Source organism: Leptonychotes weddellii, chromosome 6 (genome assembly GCF_054177405.1).
Source record: "Leptonychotes weddellii isolate Sample4059 chromosome 6, ASM5417740v2, whole genome shotgun sequence".
Taxonomy (NCBI): domain Eukaryota; kingdom Metazoa; phylum Chordata; class Mammalia; order Carnivora; family Phocidae; genus Leptonychotes; species Leptonychotes weddellii.
In genome coordinates this window covers 22,656,922-22,674,597 of record NC_138374.1, presented here as the reverse complement: position 1 = coordinate 22,674,597, position 17,676 = coordinate 22,656,922, and the positions used below count along the sequence as shown (strand labels likewise).

The window sequence follows — 17,676 nt, the reverse complement described above, 5'->3', positions numbered from 1 at the left end:
ACCACATGCCTGTGACCACAGCACGTCCTGGAGCTAGGGCTGAGGTGGAAAACAGGTGGGACTTGACTCTATAACATTACCTGAGTCGGTCAGGAAAGATCCCGGTGGGCCTGGTGGGCCTGGCAGGCCTTCTCCTAGATAAAAGAACCACCAAGACTTTGTAAAGCCAAGCTATGGGCCAAGACCCCTCTGCCCGGGAGAGGTGGCAGGGAAGCGCTTTCCTAAGAGCCAGGCCTGGGCTCTGGGCGCCTTGGTCTTGTGTCTCTCACCGGGGAGCTCAGCTCTCACCTGCTGGGCCTCGGGGTCCTGGCGGGCCTGGAACGGAAGGTCCTACAGAAGAGAGCAAGCAAGAGGCCATGCTGAACCAGCAGGGAACTGGCCTGCCCTGTGATCAGGATTTCGGCTTCCTCACTAAGTGCCCTGTCTCCCACAATTCCCCACCTTCCAATGATTCCTGAGAGGCTCACCTGGAGGCCCAGGTGGTCCAGGTGGGCCTGGGGGACCTCGTAAATCAAGACCTTCTGTGGAGGGAAAAAATGCAGCAATGAGCAGAAACTATCATGAGGCTGTTCTCTGCCAGTGTCACCCCTCATTAGGATCATCAGTGCCAGGGACCCGGGCTACACTCCCACCCCAGAGGCCAGCTCTGGACCCCCTCTGCTAGGGGTGCTCCTCGCTCACAAGCGGGGCAGGGCAGGGCTGCCAGCAAACTCCCCGACAGCTAAGGACGTGGCTTTGCTGTCAGCCTGAGTTCAAACTCCTGCGCTGCTCCTTCCAGCTGGTCACTTTGGGCAAGTTCTTATCTCTTTTGGCCTCTGTTGGCTCTTCTCTAAACCAGAGGCATAAGACCTAGGTCACAGGAGCACTGTGTAGATTCAGGGAGGTCCCACGACACATGTCTAGCACATGGCGACTGTTGGACCAGGCTTGGCTGTGGTCTTCGCCATTCAGGTGTCTACGGGGGAGGCCCAGCAGCATGTCTGCGTGGGCTCTTTAAAGGACTCTAGGAACAGAAGAACCCAGAACTCACCCTCCCAGGCCGGGCCTATGGCCGAGAACCCACAGACCCGGGTTCCTGCTCCAAGTGGGGGATGCAGGACTCCTGCCAGCCATTCTCCTGGTGCCCAGCTCACTTCAGAGGCCCCACTTGACCCCAATCCCCCTAGAATCCCAAGAACCTCTGACAGCTGCCCCATCCCAGTGACTCACCCCCCAGAGCGACAAAAGCCCTGCTGTTGCTTCGAGGCTAGCATCGCCTTTCAGAGCAACTTGTCATCCCTGCTCACATCGGGGCCCAGGATGACGCACTGGGACAGCTGCCGCGGGGCCCCAGTGCATTGCTGTCCACCCCGCTCCTGCCCCGGCGTCACCTCGCCCCAGAGAACACGGGGGCACTCACGGGCAGAGAGGACCTCGGAGATGGAGCTGTGGCTACCCACGAACGACTCGCCAGCAAGTCCTCGCTCCCCGCGTGGGCCTGTGAGAAGGACACAGGGTCAGGTGGGCACCGTGGGCAGCGACCCCGACCTGCTTTCTGTCCAGAGGGCCTGGAGCCCCGCAGGGTATGGGCCGGGGCCGGAGAGCCGGCTGTGAACATTCCTGTTCGCAGCCCCAACAGCCCGGGAGCAACTGGACCAACTTTTCCTAAGCCCGTTTTTTGGTGCTTGGATAAATCATGGGACAGTGGCACAATGATTGGGGTCTGGTCACAAGAGGCGTGACACCTATGAAATAGCCAAGCTTGACCCTGGCCAGGGGGCCACAGAACCTCGGACCCCTGTCTGGAGGACCCCTATCTTCTCAGAAACATGGGAAGGAGGAGAGGTGTTTCCCCTTGCAGTTGAGGCCTTGCGAGGCCCTTGGTGAAGCACCGGGTCACCCCCTCAGCTCCCTTCCCCAAATGCAAGTTGTCACCTCACTTAAAGATGGGGTCCCAAGTCCAGCCTGGGAAGGAAACCTTCCCCGCTGAGCCCACGGTCCTAGGCTCCTGTAGGACTGACATACCTTGCTGTCCAGGCAGACCAGCTGGGCCCACAGGACCTGGACATGGAGTCAAGAAGAAAAGGCTTTACCACACGTCTAGGGTCACAGTTCTAGAAAGAACTGAAGGAAGGGCAGGTGACCAGGGAGACACATAGCTACCTCCCAAGGCATGGACCAGTGGCTCACTTGAGAGCAATAAGCAGTTTGAGACCAGCCCTGTGGTCCATCCCGTGAGAGTTCCTCTCCTGAACCCCGGTGCTTCGGGATAGGCAGGGCTGCCCTCTCTGCGCCCCCTGGTTAGGGACTTCTCAGCACCCTCAGGATCCCCTTCTTGCTGGAGTGCATCAGGACAGAAGGCTGATCCCATATTTGCGTTGGTTGTATTAAATCACCTACTTCACTTACACGTAAAAATTTTTTTTTTTTTTTTATTTAAAGATTTTATTTATTTATTTGACAGAGAGAGACACAGCGAGAGAGGGAACACAAGCAGGGGGAGTGGGAGAGGGAGAAGCAGGGAGCCCGATGCGGGACTCGATCCCAGGACCCCGGGATCATGACCTGAGCTGAAGGCAGTCGCTTAACCAACTGAGCCACCCAGGCGCCCACACTTAAAATTTTTTAAATTAAAAAATAGGGGCGCCTGGCTGGCTTAGTCGGAAGAGCATGTGACCCTGGATCTTGGGGTCGTGAGTTCCAGCCCCACGTTGGGTGTAGAAATTATTTAATTAAAAAAAAAAAAAACTTAAAAAAATAGATATAACAAAATCACAGGTATTTGGAAAAATAGAAAAAGTATCCCCTATAATCCTTTAATTTGTAAGCATTTTGTTTTCTTACAGCATGTTTTTTTTCCCTCATCTTGTAAAAACACAGGTGCAGCTTCAGAAGACACGCACTTCTCAGTAACGGCTTGGAGTCTCTGTGATTCTGTAGCCGTCTCATTGTGGTTGGACCATGTGGAGAAGGTTTCTCCAAACAGATTCCTAGCATTTTTGTTGCCCTTAATGCATTTTATCAAATTGTTTTCCGAAAGGCAACAAACTGAAGTCACACACAGGCTCCAGAGGGGGAAGGAGCTGGGCCAAATTCTGCCCCTGCGGCCGCTCAGCCGAGTGACCGCAGGGGAGTCATGCACCTGTCTGAGGCTCCCCGGGGGGCTGTGGGGGCCTGGTGAGGCGATGCCTGCCAGGTGCTTGGGGTACCTGCTGGGGTGTGATGGGCGCTCACTAGGCTGGGCCGGAGGGGGCTCCTCCCTGGGGTTGAGGATTTGAGCAAACACTGCTGTCCTTAAATGCAACCTCAGAGTAAAGCAAGAGAATGACTGACCTGGGGCACCTGGAGGTCCCGGTGGTCCCATGGCTCCAGGAGGCCCCGGGGGGCCTGGGACAGTGATCGTCGATGATCCCTCTGAAAACAAAGCACACGGAACAGGGACCCTCACTCTTCTTGCTCAGAGGCGCTGCGAACCCAGGCCAGGCATGTGTTTCCCCATGACCTCTGACCCGAGAGCCCTGCCCCCTGCTGCCAGAAGCCCCGACTGGCACTGCCCGAGGGTCCCAAGGCAGAGCCGGGGCAGATGTCCACCCTCCCGGGCCTGCCTACCTGTGGTCATGATCCGGCCTGGAGCTCCAGGTTCACCTGGGAGGGGAGGCGAAGGAGAACGGTTATTCCCAGGGTCAATTAGCGGCTCCATCAATCATCTCTAAGGCTTCTGATGGAGTTTGAGAGCCACTCCTGCGCCTCCAACCCTTGCGCTAAAGGCATTTTAATGAACCGCAGGGGAGCACGCAGGATGCAGGAAGCACCAATCTCTGGGCCAGAGACCCTGAGGCCACCTCCGGCTTTCTGGCCCACGTTAGCTCTTGGAAGCAGCCAGCACTCCGAGGAGGGGCTTCCTCTGAGGAGGCGGGAGAGTCTCCCTTTCCAGGCTGGCCAGGAGTCATCCCCACTCCCACGCTGGGCCTCCCAGGCTTCTGCTGGGAACTGCCTCAGTTGGAAGAGTCCCAAGAGGCCAAAGGACAGAGGCGGAGAGCCTGGTCCCCGGAGTGCCCCTCAGGATGCTAATTCCTGGGACAGTAGTAGAGAGTAACCAGAGTAGAAAGGGGGGCCGTGGCTGGTAAGTGTGGGAGAGCCTGAGTTACACAGAGGTTGACAGATTTCTTTCCTGCCTCTGTCTGAGAGGGTCGAAAATGCAAATGTGGGTGGAGGACTTCCAATGAGGGGATTCGGGTTCACACTTCCCTGAACTTAAGGACCACTGGACGCTGCCTGAGGCATCTCTCAGGACTAGAAGTGCACGGACTCCGGGGAACTGAGTGAAGGACAGAAAAGCCCTCCCCTGGGGGCTCCTCGGGGGCCTCTTCTGTCATTTCCCATGATCTGGGGGCAAGTCCATCACCCACACCACGACGGAGAGGATGATTCCCCCTTGGAGGAAGTAGAGGGCGGTTCTCTGCTTGCTATCTGCCATTCCCTGGGGTCAAGGTCAAGAGGAGAAAGCACTGGTGTTTGTTTTCCTGGAACACAACACGGCATTAGGTGAGATGTCCACCACCTGCCCACACTCCCAGGAAGGGCCTGAAACCCCTCTTGGACAGGAAGTCACAGGCCCTGGAGAAGGAGAGGGTGTCTGGTATCCTCAGGGATCCCCAAACCTAGGAGTCTCTTCCTAAAGGTGCTATCAATCCATGAACAGATCTATAGCCTCAGAGGTTAGTCTGCCTGGGATATAGGAACTCAGTTATTATTTTGGAATTACATGTATTTGTCCCAAAAGAATTCCCTGGCCCAACTAGTCATTGGGAATAGTTTCTGGAAAGTAGTAATTCCATTCCTAGGGTCTCCCCAAGTTGATCGTGACTGCTCACGACAGCATAGCTCCGCGGAATGTCAGGATTCGGGAATGTGGAGTCACTGGAACAGGAGAAAAACTGTCCCTGAGCACCGCTGACCCCTGGACTGGCCCGGGGTTGCTATCTAGGGGTTGCAGAACTGGACAATGGCAGAGGACCGGAGCAGGACGAGAGTGTCCCCTCCCCTGGCCAGACCCTTGCAGAGGACTTCCCTCTTGGAACTTCGACTTTGTGCTCTCAGGGGCATCGAGGTGCTCCTCCCCACCTGTCAGAGCCCCCGCCAGAGAAGGTTGTGGGGTGTGCAGGCACACGGAGGCCTGCGTGAACGAAAAGGACGAAGGTGGTCCCTGTCCCCGGGAAGGGTCACGCTGGGGGGGACCAAGTCTAAGCCAGGGAGACAGAGCATGAACAGGGATGTTCTAGAGGCAAGCCAGGAGATGGACAGGCTCTGCAAGGCAGCACCCCCTTGCAGCTCCTCCTCCAACAATGGCCTGGAGACATCTGGTACCAGGCCAGGCTCAGGACTATGGGGGCAGGAGGTGTGGGGGGGGCTGGGCGCGAGGATTCAGGGCTCAGCGGATCAGAACAAATCCCTGGCTCCCCAGCTTCACTGCCTTCTGCTGAAGCCACTAGATGCCACTGTTGATCCAGACTCTGGCCAGAGAGGGGCTCCCTCCTGCTAGTCTCTCCCCTCCCACAAAAATGGCTAGTGAAAAGAAGGAATATCCGAATTGGAAAATCACTTACCTTTAGCTCCTGGTCGGCCGGGGGTACCAGGAAGTCCTGATGAGATTAAAACAAGTCAGTGGGGATGATGGAGGGCCAGCAATTCCAGACCCCTGTGGCCGTAACTGCGCTCCGTCCCTGGGCACAGCCCCCAGGGCCACCTGCAGGGCCACCTGGCTTTGCCTCCTGCGTGCCTCCCTCGGGGAGCTCTTGCCCTGAGCCCATCTCCCTCTCTGGGAAGTGGGGCAACCGCTGGGCCTGAGGGAGGCAGAGGCCCATGGACACAGCTTTGGGGGGTCCCAGCCGGTCTGGGTTATGAGCCCCCCCATACGCCTGCCAGCAGTGGAGGGGAGTAGGGGCTGGGCTGCTGCTTCCCACCTTGGCTTTGTGGCTGAGTTCTATCAGGAGAAGAAGGAGGCCCCGTACACTCAACTTCTGGGGGGAGACCTGCGGCTTGACTTCATTTCACATCTTTACCCAATTTCCTTTAGGAGCTGGGGGTGGGCATGGTGACAGCTTCTCAAAAACAAAGGGGTAAACGCTAGTGCAACTGTAGGACAGACTCTGCCGCTGAAGCTGTCCCAGGGAGACTGGGCCCTTGCATGAGGGGAGCCCCCTCGCCTACCCTGGGGGCCTCTGTGGGGCCAGTGCAGCTCCTGGGCCTGGAGCTTCCTCTCGGGGCTCCTGCGCCCCGGGCCAGGCAGACTGAATTGGCACATGGTTTAACTTCAGGTCTCCACAATGGCTTTCTAGATTTTCTGTATTTTTCCTTCCTCAGATGTTTCTTAAGACTCACAGTGACAGGACCTGAACCCATCTGTGTGTGGGGTTGGGGGGGGGGCAGTAGTGCAGGGAGGAGAGGAAACCCCAAGGTGACTGGTGAGGCATTTGCCGGAAGGAGGCGGCTGGGCAGCTGTCGTCTGGAGGTGGGAGGGGCCCCATGACTCACCCTGAGGTCCTTGGGGTCCTGTGAGACCTACAGAAAAGAATATGAGAGAGAGAGAGAGAGACATGGACGAAGGGCTGAGGAGCCACACCCTCAGCCGAGGGTCCTCCCAGCACTGGACAAAGATTTCTTTGGACTTTGCAGCGACATGACCACTGCTCCATCAGGCGATGGTTCGCAGCCTGCTTGGGGTCACACCCTTCGGCATCTGACAGCCAGGAAGCCAGCAAGCTCATACACTCATGGACCCCCAATGCTGCCCCCCAAGACTCCCTCCCTTGGTGCTCCCTATCTGAGCACGCACTGAAGGAACAGGGGCCCCCCCGCTCTGAGCAGGCCCCTTGATGATCACCACCTTGCCCTTGCAGCTCTCTCAGCTTGCTCTGGTCTCACCCCCTGTGGCCCTGTGGTCTGGCTCCTGGTGGGCCTTGAGAGGAAACCCCCACAGTGGCCCCTCTTCTAGGACGGGGGGGGCATTTGGTGAGGGTCCAGGGATGGCCAGAGGGGAGATGGATGGGGCAAGGTATGGCACTCGCCTTAAACTTTGCAGTTTTTAAGACATTCCTTGTTCCTTTCTAAAACTCGCTCTCTGTTAATCTGTTGTCAATCTCTGCCACCAGATCACCAGAGTTGGTGACTCAGAGGCGTCAGGACCTGCGGTCACTGTACACAGCGCAAGCCAGCCCTTGCAGCAGCTGAGATGCCGGACGAAGATGGGATGAGGCACACGCACTGGCGTGTAAACACATGCACGCACACGCACGCACACGCACGGCTGTGCTTCCCTCTTCCCACTCCATTACCTGGCTTTCCGGGGTCTCCAGAAGGCCCCTGTGGGCCGCGGGTTCCAGGCATCCCCATTAGCCCTTGTTCACCTAGAGAGCACCAGCAACACAGAAGGGTTTTCCTTTTAGGAAAGCTGAACCAACCAGCACCTCTGAGCCTCTGTTCTTGGGGTTTTCCTGAGTAACTTGCAGGCAGGTGGAAAGGAGAAGGGGAGTCAGACCTGGGCCTCGCAGGGTCCACGTGATGTGTGCCCTGCTGGCTTTAGGATTCAGGGGACAGGGCCCTGCCTGCTGGGACGTGGGCGGGGCAGGCCCAGCAGTGAGTGTGAGGACAGCAGGGCAGTGACCCACCTCTTGGGCCTTGGTGTCCATCGGGGCCAGCGGGTCCTAGGAAAACCGAACCACGGCTCATCAGTTACCCCAGGAGCGACTTTGGGCCTGCCCCCCTCAAATGCCCTGCAGCCCGGGTGGCCCCTCCCACAGCCACCAACCACGGAAGAAGCCCCGTCGTTGGGACCCCCTCTGGATGGCACTTTCTCCCTGGCCTCTTCCCCTCAACCAGGAATTGTGTATTTTCCTGCAGAGAATTAACAGGTCAGCAACTCCCCACTGCATCCCCAGGGCCTATTGTGAGACTCCACACACACGAGATGCTCAGTATGTGTTCGCCTGGTTCACTCAAGGTGCTGGGAGTCAAGGTCCTCCAAGCTCTCATCTCCTCTGCTCTGGGCATTACGCTAACCTCTGTCCGAAGGGGTGTCCTCCTGGGACCATGTCTCACTTTCTCTGCACGCCCCCCTTTGTCTTTCCTCACTCATTTTGTCTCTGTGGAATTTTCCAAACTGACCATGATGCAATCTTCCTTACTTTCTAAGGCCAGATGAAATGCCCCCTCCTTCATCCCTCTAGTTGGAAGGACTCTCTCTCTGCTGTGTCCTCATAGCACTCTGTACCTTTCAGGGCTCCTGTCTCCTTATACGAGCTTTATCTCCCCTTTCGGAGGTAAAGCATCTGACTTGCCCCACATGGCATCCTATGTACATCCAGAGCTTCCTTGCTCTGTTAAATGAATGAGAAAGTGAATATACCATATCCCCATTGGTGGTACTTAGACCCTTTTGGGAATTGGTGCTGAATGCTCGACCCTCGGAGGGTCCCTGGCCAGCTTTCATGTCCTGCTGGGCAAGCACCATGCTAAGCATCAGCAAAATACTTAAACCTGGATCTGGCTGGGACGTCAGCTCTGGAGTACCAGGCCTGAGCCTGCAACACTGCAGGGCCCAAAGGACCTCGATGCTCATCTGTCCTCCCCATGGGCCCAAGTGGCTCAGAGGCAGGGACCAGCATGGATAGGCCACCAACCGCCCCCCCCCCCAGCAGTGAGAAACCCAGAGACGACTGTCCAGGCCCAGCCATGCACACAGGCCCTCGGCTAGGGGCCGGCAGACTGGAGAACAGGAGAGGCAGCTCTAGAAGCAGGCTCTCAGCTCTCCGGCCATGACGACCGGCAGGGGCAGACCTACCGCATCCATTCCTTTGCGACACTCACCTACTGCTCCTTTAGCTCCGGGCTCACCCACAGCACCAGGCAAGCCTCTCAAGCCCGGCTCACCTGCAAAGGAAACGGGCTAGCTGCCTGGAGGCCTCCAAGATATGCGTGTTTGACACCTATGAGAACGCTCCTCCCTCCCCACCCACCCCCAAGACTGCCACCTGCCCAACCAGAGAGCTTGAGGTGACAGAGGTTGGGGACACAGCCTCTTAGTGGCTACGGTCAGCGTCCCCAGGCAGCGTGCACGGACGGGCCCAGAGCCACACCAGGACTGAAGGGAAGCGGGTCTGATTCTTACTCCCTGGCCCCACACGGCTGCCCCTTGTAGCCAACGCCCTGGTGCTCCGGATTCCGTCTTCAGTCCTTCAAGTTGGCAGGAGGTTAAGTGGATGAGAGGCTCACAAGGAGCGTGAATGCTCCACTACTTTGGGAAGAGCTTCATCTTCCCAAGTGGATTCCCCCCAAATAATCCAAGACAATCAGAAACTCCCTTTTCTGTTCCAAACATTTACTGTCTGGGCTATACATACATTTTGATGCTGGCTTCCACTCCCTTCACTGTTTTATCTTGTGCTTTTGTTTTTTGTTGTTTTGGTTTGTTTTTTGTTTTTTTTTTTAGATTACAAGTTTTCTGGAGGTTTTTAGACAGAGAGTCTGTCTCACACTTCTGGATTTCTTTCCACCTCCAGGGCCCAGTGGATTTACAAGATAGTCTTTAACGGATCACTGCAGATGCTTGTGCAGGACTGACCTGTGAGGCCTCGGGGTCCTTTCTCTCCCCGGTCACCTGCAACAAACACGGGACAGGGCAGGGAGGCAGGAAGCGTCAGTGGGGAGCCAGGAAAACCCCCTCACTCAGCGAGAGGGACCCCCGGCTGCGAGTAGTTGTCACTGTGCCCACAAGCCACGGTCAGGAGGAGGTTGGTGAGAACTGGGCGAGAATTGGTGGACCGAGGAGCACGCCTGCCCTCCCCCAGGGTCACCCACAGACCGACCCCAGCCCCTTGCTGTCACTCAAGTGGGCGCCACGGGTTCCAGGAGAACCAGACTAGAGGGGTGTCCCGGCCCTCCTGCAGACCACCCAACCACAGCGCTGTGATGCAGTTGCTGTTTCCCTGATTCCTGCCCGAGTGTCCCCAGGTGGGAGGCCAGGCTAGAACGAGCTCTCACATACACCCCCAGACTCTGAGGCAGGGGTCCTAGCTGGGTTCCTAGGACTCAGGCAATGATGGGGATGTCTGAGGAGCAGCAACGTACCTTTGGGTCCTGGTGACCCCAGAGGTCCTTTGTCACCTGGAAAGGTAATAGACAACTCTGTAAAGAACCTTGGGGGGCGGGGGGCGGGGGGGGGGGACGACCAAGCAAGGGCAGGGTCTGTGTGTGCAGACAGGCTCTCCCGCCATCCTGACCTCCCCTCTGCTCCTGTACCTGTCAGCCTGCATGGGCCGCTGGTCACACCTATCAGGTGCTCCCTGCCCCCCAAGACCTCCTCCTTGAGTGAGGAGCATCTACAGGGTGACATCCCCTTCCCCCAAGCCCTCTCCCAAGCTTACCTTTGATACCAGGGAGTCCAACGTCCCCTCGGAGCCCCTGGGGACCTATAGGGCCTGCAAGTGAAGGAAACCACACGGGCAGATGAGTGGCCCCAGCCCTGGGGCTGAGGGGCGTGTACATGCGACCCACGTGCACACACACCCTGGGGCAAAGTCAAGGGCTGTGCTCCACAGATGCCTCCCCATGTCCCAGGCCAGCTCCTTGCTCGTGTTACCAGGACTGGGGGTGGGGACGCCGTGTGGGCCACGAGCAGAGACAATGGCCTGTGGCACTGCGTGGCCTGCAGCTCCAGGCCCGTGGCGGCAGAGGGGCTCTGGCCCCTGGGAGGAGATGGTGCAGGACTCCGCTCAGGCGCAGCGGGACGGGGGCCGCCTGCTGCTGAAGCTGCCAGAGCCAGATCGCAATGGATCTCACTGGACCCACTGGGAACCTGACCTCGGCTTCAGGGGACACGCGGAAGAACGGGAGTTTGGGGTCTCTCAAAGGCTCAGTTTATAACTACTTCTTTTGCTTTAAACATGTTCTTCCCTTAGGCATCCCTTTCCTTTCCCCAGAAATAGCACGTACTGATGTACGCGGCACACTGACCTGGGAGACCCCGTGGGCCAGGGGAACCACTGGAACCTGAGAAGGAAGAGGAGACAACCACCATTAGGGGCAAGGCACAGGCCGGGGACATCTGACCCCACGGTGAAGGGCGGGGGGGCTCACTCCCAGCTGACCCCAAGTCAGTGGATCGGAGGGTGACCCCTGTGCAAAGTTCTCCTTAGGGAGGCAGCTAGCTGCAGCTGGTGGGATCAAGAGACCCCTGCTCCTCCCCGGTCAGAGTAAAACATCTGGGCCCCGGCGGCAGGAGGGAGGACAGTTGGCCAGATGGGCATCAAACTGAGAAGGCCCTATTCGCCCTGAACTGTCCAGACATGTTGCTCTTGAACGAGCGCTTCTGGGCACCAGTCGGGTGAGGAACTTATCTGACTGTGGACTTCCTGACCCATCCACCCACTTAGGGGCCATATAACGGGACCACTGAAGAGAGATGCAAAGATGGTCCCAAATTTCCATGAAGCCAAAAATAGAACCCCAGTCCTGACCCCTCCCCCGGGACTCCTTTGTTGGGGGACACTCTCTGGGCCCACTGTCCCTGCATAGGTCTGGGGCAGTAGGTCAGGCCTGCCAGGATTCCCAGTGCCCGGACCTCTGTGATCCATCCTGGTCCTGGACGTGGCAAATTTGGGTACTGTCCTGGCACCTGACTTACCTTTGGGACCCACAGAACCTGGGACGCCGGGTGGGCCCTGAACACCGGGTTCACCAGCAACCCCTGGGGAGAAAGGTGAGGCCCCTCAGTCAGGCAGTGTCATTTGGGGGACACTGCCCAGGCTGCTGGTGGTCTCTGATCCATCTGATACCTCCTCGAGGCCACAAATCTACAGAACACCTTCAGCTTCTGCCCCCAGAGCCTTTATTTATAGTCCATGAGCTCTGGTACCCGGTAGGTACGCAATCTTTGTTGCCTGGTTAAACAATATTTTTAAGGGAAAATGAAGCTAAAAATAAACTTCTTGTTCATGATCTTTTGACATTTTGAGCATTTCTGGTGTCTGTGCTTGGTTTACCCTGATAAAAGCAGACTCATGGTTGAGAATCTAATGTAAAATCTTCCCCACCTCCTCCAGGGTTGGGCCTGTGTCTCCTTCCCCGCCTAGTTCCAGCCCTGAGAGGCTCAAGGACCTACGCTCTACTCGGCCTTCAGCCAGGCCCTGCTCTGCCCTGAGCTCTTCACTTCAGCCTTGACCCTGCACTGCCCACCTGGGAAGACCCTTTCTCCCCGTGACCAAATTCTTTGTGGATTCCAAGCACTGCAGGGTTCTTAGCTTCACCCCTGAACCCTCAGCCCAGCCCTCATCCCCTCATTAGAGCATGGTCTTTGCAGGGCCCGGCACAAAGCCCGGCTTGAGGTAGGTGCTCAGCAAAGGGGAGTGAAATGAAGGAGGAAGAGCCTCTTACCTCTGTCCCCTTTCTCTCCAAACCCAGGAGGCCCTGGCTCACCACGAGGTCCCATAGGGCCTTCTCGTCCTCTCTGGCCCATGGGTCCCTCCAGGCCCGGCTCTCCTAAAGAAACGAACAGCCAGCTCCGAGTTAGGACCCAGTGCCCTGGCTCAGGGCTCCAGCGGCAGCATCTCGCCAGCAGAACCCCTGCCTGGAGACTCCACACTGGTCTCCCGCTTCTCTCCTTACCCCTATAGCCCAGGCTCAACCCAGAAGCTAGAGTGACCCTTAGAAAATGCAAGTGGATCACAACCCGCTTCTGCCCCAAACCTGCAAATGGCTTAACTCACTGGCAGTAAATGCTGAAGGGCTGCCACAGCCTCCAAGGCCCCCCAGGATCAAGAGGCCCACCTCAGTCTTCGGTTGGCTCCAGCCAGGCCTCCCCTTGACCACAGCACACCCTTGCCCCAGGGCTGCTCCCTCTGGCTGGAGTGTCCCCCCCCCCCCCACCGCCCATCTCCCCATGCCCGGCTCCCTCACCCCCTTCAAGTCTATCCAAGTCTGTTCAAATGGCACCTTCCCAGTGAGGCCTTCCCTGACAGCCATATTTAAATTTACCCCCTCGCGCTCCCAGGGCCCTGCCAGGGTCTGTCTGTCTCATTTCACGATCCACCTCCAACACTGCTCTGTACTTGACTTATTTGTCATGTCTGTGGTCTCTCTCCCCAACCCAAAGATGAGCGGGGGGTTCTGGTCTGTTCACCAATGTCTCCCCAGCTCCTAAAACAGAGCCTGGCACACAGCGGGCACTTAATCAATATCTACTGAATCAATGAATGAATAAGGAAACGAAAGAATGGACCAAGAGGCTCTTACCCACACTGCCTTTTTGTCCCTTTGGTCCTTCTGGACCCGGGTGGCCCAAGAGCCCAGGGATGCCTGTGGAGATACAAGAATACCTCAGCCCTGTTTTCCCCCTAGAACCGGGAGCCAGGGCCGAGCCGCCCGCGACACCAGCCACGCCATCAGAGGTTACACACCTGGAGTCCCAGGGAGCCCTCGGTCGCCTGTGGGGACAGAGAGAAAAGCGAGAATTCAGAGGACTCGTGCCCATTACCTCAAAGAGCCACTGTAGAACTCAAGTAGGATTGCCAAACTTAGCAAATATACAGGATGCAGATAAACAGTGAGTACATTTGTAGTCTAAGTACGTTTAACACAATTATTTGCGACATAGTGAAAAATGATGTATCTGCAATTCAAATTTAATGTCTTGTATTTTATGGCAACCAGAGAGTCAGAGACTCCAGGACCAAACATCCTCATGTCTAGCGTGGTCAGAAGGGGTGTGTGGCCTGCAAGCTGGAGCTTTCAGGCAGGGGGCTCATGCAGTGACCCAGGCTGGGGGTGGGGGGGGTCAGGGAGTCCGGAAGAGAAGTAGAAGGCCATCAGGTGGAGGAACCCCCATTCCTGCACTGGGCTCTCTTGGGAAGGGAGGTAAAGCTGGGGATGGAGGGCCAGCCCTGTCATCTTGAACAGTGGTTCTCAGAGTGGTCCGCGCACCCCTGGCCTCAGAACTACCCGGGTGAGCAAGACCCTAACTCCGGGTGCCATCCACACCTGCTAAATCAGAGGTCTGGGAACAGGCCCAGCATCTTCTGGCAATTCTCCTACACACTGAAGTTCGCAAACCCCACTCCCCTAGGTCGAGGGGTGCTGCTGTGGTCAACTAGGATTGGAAAACTCTTCTGCCCATGAGCCTGTCAAACCACTTTTCTGAGGAAATATATTTCCTATGGCACATGAGTGTGTCACACAAGATAGCACATGACTGTTCCCCAACTAACACGGTGGGGCCCCTTTTCCTGTGAATATGTCCTGCCTCCCTGCTACACTGCCCTCTCCCTAAAGGCAGGTGGTGTTGCCCCTACTGGATTCCCCCACAGGAGCCCTGTTTCTGACTGCTGGGGGTCACCTCCAGCCTTCCCCAACTAAGACCCCTGGGAGCAGACTACTCACCTGCAGTGGCGTCCCTGACCTGGGTCATCGTAATTAACCTGGGGGAAGCAGGGATCCAGTCCCAGAGGATCTGATGCCTGGCAGGGCCCAGGAATCTGTATTTCTAGAAATCTCCCTAAGGATTGTGTAGAGTAGCAGGCCCCTGGGCTGCCCTTTGGAGCGGAGGGAGATGCAGGCCTCAGATGCATTCAGAGTCCTTGTTGGGGAAGTCCTGAGAACCGTGAGGAGGGACGAGGGACAGTGTTGCCCCAGAGACACAGAGCCCTGCCTCTGTCACTAAGCGCCCTGACCCCAAAAGCCCAAGTGTCTGCAGGTCTTACACGAGGAGAGCTAGCCAGGAAGACAGGGTGTGCGGGAATCAGACCCTGGCCGATTGCCTTAAACCAACCCTTACTAATATTCCAGGTCAAAATCGCCACGCTTAATTTACCTTTAGGGCCTTGACTTCCCATGTCACCTAAAATCAGAAAGATATGAAAACTATGAGATGGAGTGAGAACCCCAGGGCCATTCTCAACCCTCCCAACAGATACCGTAAGATCTTTCCAAAGCTCATCCTTCAATTGGGAAAATTTCCAACCAGAAACCCCAGTCCAAGGGCAGGAAAAGAGAGCAGGGTCAGGGCTCAGTCTACCCAGTACCTTTCGGGCCGGGGCTTCCTCGGAGATTTCCTACAAAGGAAGATACAAGTGGAGTGAGCGGCACATCTTGTGTGTGTGTTACACACACACGCACACACAAGGGGGGTCGCCGCGGTATGGGGAAAGAAACGGAGGCGGGGACTGGCACCCAGACTCTAAGGTGTGCTAGCCCTGTGACCTGGGGCAGTTCCTGCCGGGCCTCACTCAGTGTTCCCAGCAGTCAGATGGGATGGCAATGCCGGGCCCCCCTCCCGGCTCCTGGGCAGGGGCGAACGAGGAGCGTGGGAGGTCAGGGCTCTGCGCCACGCTCACCGCTTTCCTGTTCAGCCATCAGCTTGTCCCTCACGAACAGCCAGAGCACCTCCTGACTGTGGCCGTCGAGCCCCAGTCTCCCCGCGCCTGCTCCCACGCCCGGCACGGCGCCCTGCAGCCTGTCCTTGCTGGCGCGCTCCGCCTTCTCCGTGTAAAGCAGCGCGGCATCCTGGCTCTGCTCCAGCGCGGCCACCCGTGCCTTCAGCGCCCTCACCTCCTCCGCTGCGGTGGGGGGGAGGGGAGCGCAGGCCGCTCAGCTGGGCGGGTTCGCCTCAGTGTGGGCCCCACCCGGGACTCTAGGGACGTCTTGCTGCAATCCGCACGCGGGGGCGGCGACACAACCCAGCCTGGGAGCCAGCCTTCTGGTGCGTGTTGGCGACAGCGCGGGGGGGGGGGGGGCCTTCTCCCGGGGCGCAGGTGCGGGGGGCCACACAGAGACCCATACGGGGCGTGGGAGAGGGGAAAAGCCATGGGGCTACGGCAAGGCCTGGCCTGGCTAGTAAGGGCAGCCAAAGGCTTGCTTAGCAGGCTGTTCCAGGGACAGAGGGCCCCGGGGCTGGGAGCCACACGGGCACCCCAGCTCGGCCGCCTCCGGAGCCTCAGTGTGCTCATCTGCAGTAACAAGGGGTCTGCACCCACCCATCCCTCTGGTCCCTCCATCCTTGGGCCGGGCCGACTCCTGCCGTCTGCACGGGCAGTGGGGCCTGTCGCCGGGCCCCTTGCTGTCACGTACCCAGAGCAATGAGGCCGAAGAGTAGCCCCAGCAGCAGTAGCCAGGTGAGCAGCAGGCCCAGCAGCCACTTCCACCAGCTGCAGCAGGAGCCGCAGGGGCACCAGGCCGGCGCCGCCCCCCACGGGCCGCCCCCGCCGCCTCCCCCGCCGCCGCCCCCACCGCGGTGGCTGTAGTTGTGGATTTCTGCGGAAGACAGAGGAAGGGTAAGGTGCATGCAGCAGGCTTGTGCCCTCTTCCCTCCGAATTCTCCGGGTTTGGGGGCCTTGCTCGGGGCCTGAGTGAATGCTGGTCGGGGCTGGCGACTCCACAGAGGCGGCGGCTGGCTCCTGGACGGAACATAGGGCCCCGGGCTGGTGAAGAGCCAGAGCAGCCCGGGTGTGCGGCCTGCAGGGGGTCCCTTCCCCTCCATTCCCTTTCTTACAGAATGGGGTTAAAAGCTTGCCTCCTTCTTAGGATGGTTGCCGAATGAGGGCGATAAGGCACGCAAGGCAGTGAGCTCAGGACTCAGCGCGTGGCCTGGAGCTTAAACATCTCGATGACCGCTGATTTGCTACCAGCTCCGCATTTGATTATGGCCAAACCCAGTGTCCCCAGCTCCCCGTCTCCATTCCCACTGCTCCTTCTTTGTAACCCCTGCGGCGCCCGGAATTACACTCCGCACCTATGGGGGTGGCCAGCTTTTTTCTTTTTAAAGTGAAAAGGGTTTTTCTGACTAAAATGGGCTGATAACCCTGATAACCTGATAACCCTAACTCTCACAAGACTGTGGAAACAAGGGAGCTAAGTGTAAAGGGCTGGAGATGTGCATGTGGTCTCAGGGGCCTCGGAAGCCCAGGCAGGGGGTTCCTGAGGCTGGGGGACCCTGGACGGCCTGTGAGCCCCACCCCCGAGCTGAGCTCCTGCGGCAGCCCTGCTCCAGCCCCCAGCCTGCGCCCCCTGGCCCTCCATCCTGCTGCCTTCGGGCCTTCAGGGAAACACTCCTGTGTGCCCCAGCTGCAGGCGAGGGGGGGTCATCTGTTCCATCCATCACCACCAGCCCCGTCAGCTCCTGTCCCCCTGTCATCACTCACCCGCGGAGGCGGCCTTGCCCTTGGTGGACACGGTCTTCACGTCTCCTGGAAGGCAAACACCAAGGACACAGGTTTGGACTCAAGCTTTTCAATGACAGGAGCCCACAGGACAGCCCATGAGTGGACTGTGGGCAGAGCTTGAGGGAAACATGCCGACCGAGCCCGCGGAGGAGCCACGGGGCGGGGACCCTCCCTCCCTCAGTCCTCGCTGATGGCGTACTTGCAACAATTCCATCGAGAGAGACATGGCTTTTGACAAGCACTTGTCAAGGGAAAAAGCAGGGTCTTAACCTTCTTGTGACCTTAAATCTTTCAAGCCCAGGACATTTTTGGAGTTCCACGTTAGGGGTGACATTCACATTCAAACGATATATGTGCTTATGAGAAAGGACTCTTGATTTCTTGGTTCAGGAACTCCGAACACGTTCCTCACCTGGGGCGGAGGGACAGAGGGGCGGAGGGCTAGCGCAGGAGTCCCTCCTGCTATTGGACCACTGAGTGTTTGTGGGCA

General features: G+C 57.9%; 1 protein-coding gene across 2 annotated transcripts in view; it reads right to left on the bottom strand.

Annotated features, from left to right (window-relative positions):
• The window catches only part of COL17A1 (collagen type XVII alpha 1 chain), a 51,162-nt gene that overhangs the window by 8,842 nt on the left and 24,644 nt on the right, over positions 1-17,676 (bottom strand). Inside the window, exons 16-40 of one of the 2 annotated variants that reach the window (XM_081823583.1) lie at positions 17,166-17,210; positions 16,096-16,278; positions 15,363-15,584; positions 15,051-15,080; positions 14,840-14,866; positions 13,431-13,457; positions 13,267-13,329; positions 12,409-12,513; positions 11,660-11,722; positions 10,990-11,025; positions 10,401-10,454; positions 10,105-10,140; positions 9,599-9,634; positions 8,845-8,907; positions 7,647-7,682; positions 7,314-7,385; positions 6,514-6,540; positions 5,586-5,621; positions 3,589-3,624; positions 3,313-3,393; positions 2,005-2,040; positions 1,400-1,477; positions 468-521; positions 289-330; positions 81-134 (exon numbers count right to left, since the gene is read on the bottom strand). In XM_081823583.1, the coding sequence (XP_081679709.1) occupies positions 81-134; positions 289-330; positions 468-521; positions 1,400-1,477; positions 2,005-2,040; positions 3,313-3,393; positions 3,589-3,624; positions 5,586-5,621; positions 6,514-6,540; positions 7,314-7,385; positions 7,647-7,682; positions 8,845-8,907; positions 9,599-9,634; positions 10,105-10,140; positions 10,401-10,454; positions 10,990-11,025; positions 11,660-11,722; positions 12,409-12,513; positions 13,267-13,329; positions 13,431-13,457; positions 14,840-14,866; positions 15,051-15,080; positions 15,363-15,584; positions 16,096-16,278; positions 17,166-17,210 (1,542 nt within the window). The remainder of the gene's footprint in view (positions 1-80; positions 135-288; positions 331-467; positions 522-1,399; positions 1,478-2,004; positions 2,041-3,312; positions 3,394-3,588; positions 3,625-5,585; positions 5,622-6,513; positions 6,541-7,313; positions 7,386-7,646; positions 7,683-8,844; positions 8,908-9,598; positions 9,635-10,104; positions 10,141-10,400; positions 10,455-10,989; positions 11,026-11,659; positions 11,723-12,408; positions 12,514-13,266; positions 13,330-13,430; positions 13,458-14,839; positions 14,867-15,050; positions 15,081-15,362; positions 15,585-16,095; positions 16,279-17,165; positions 17,211-17,676) is intronic. The other variant, XM_081823584.1, reaches the window with a different exon arrangement.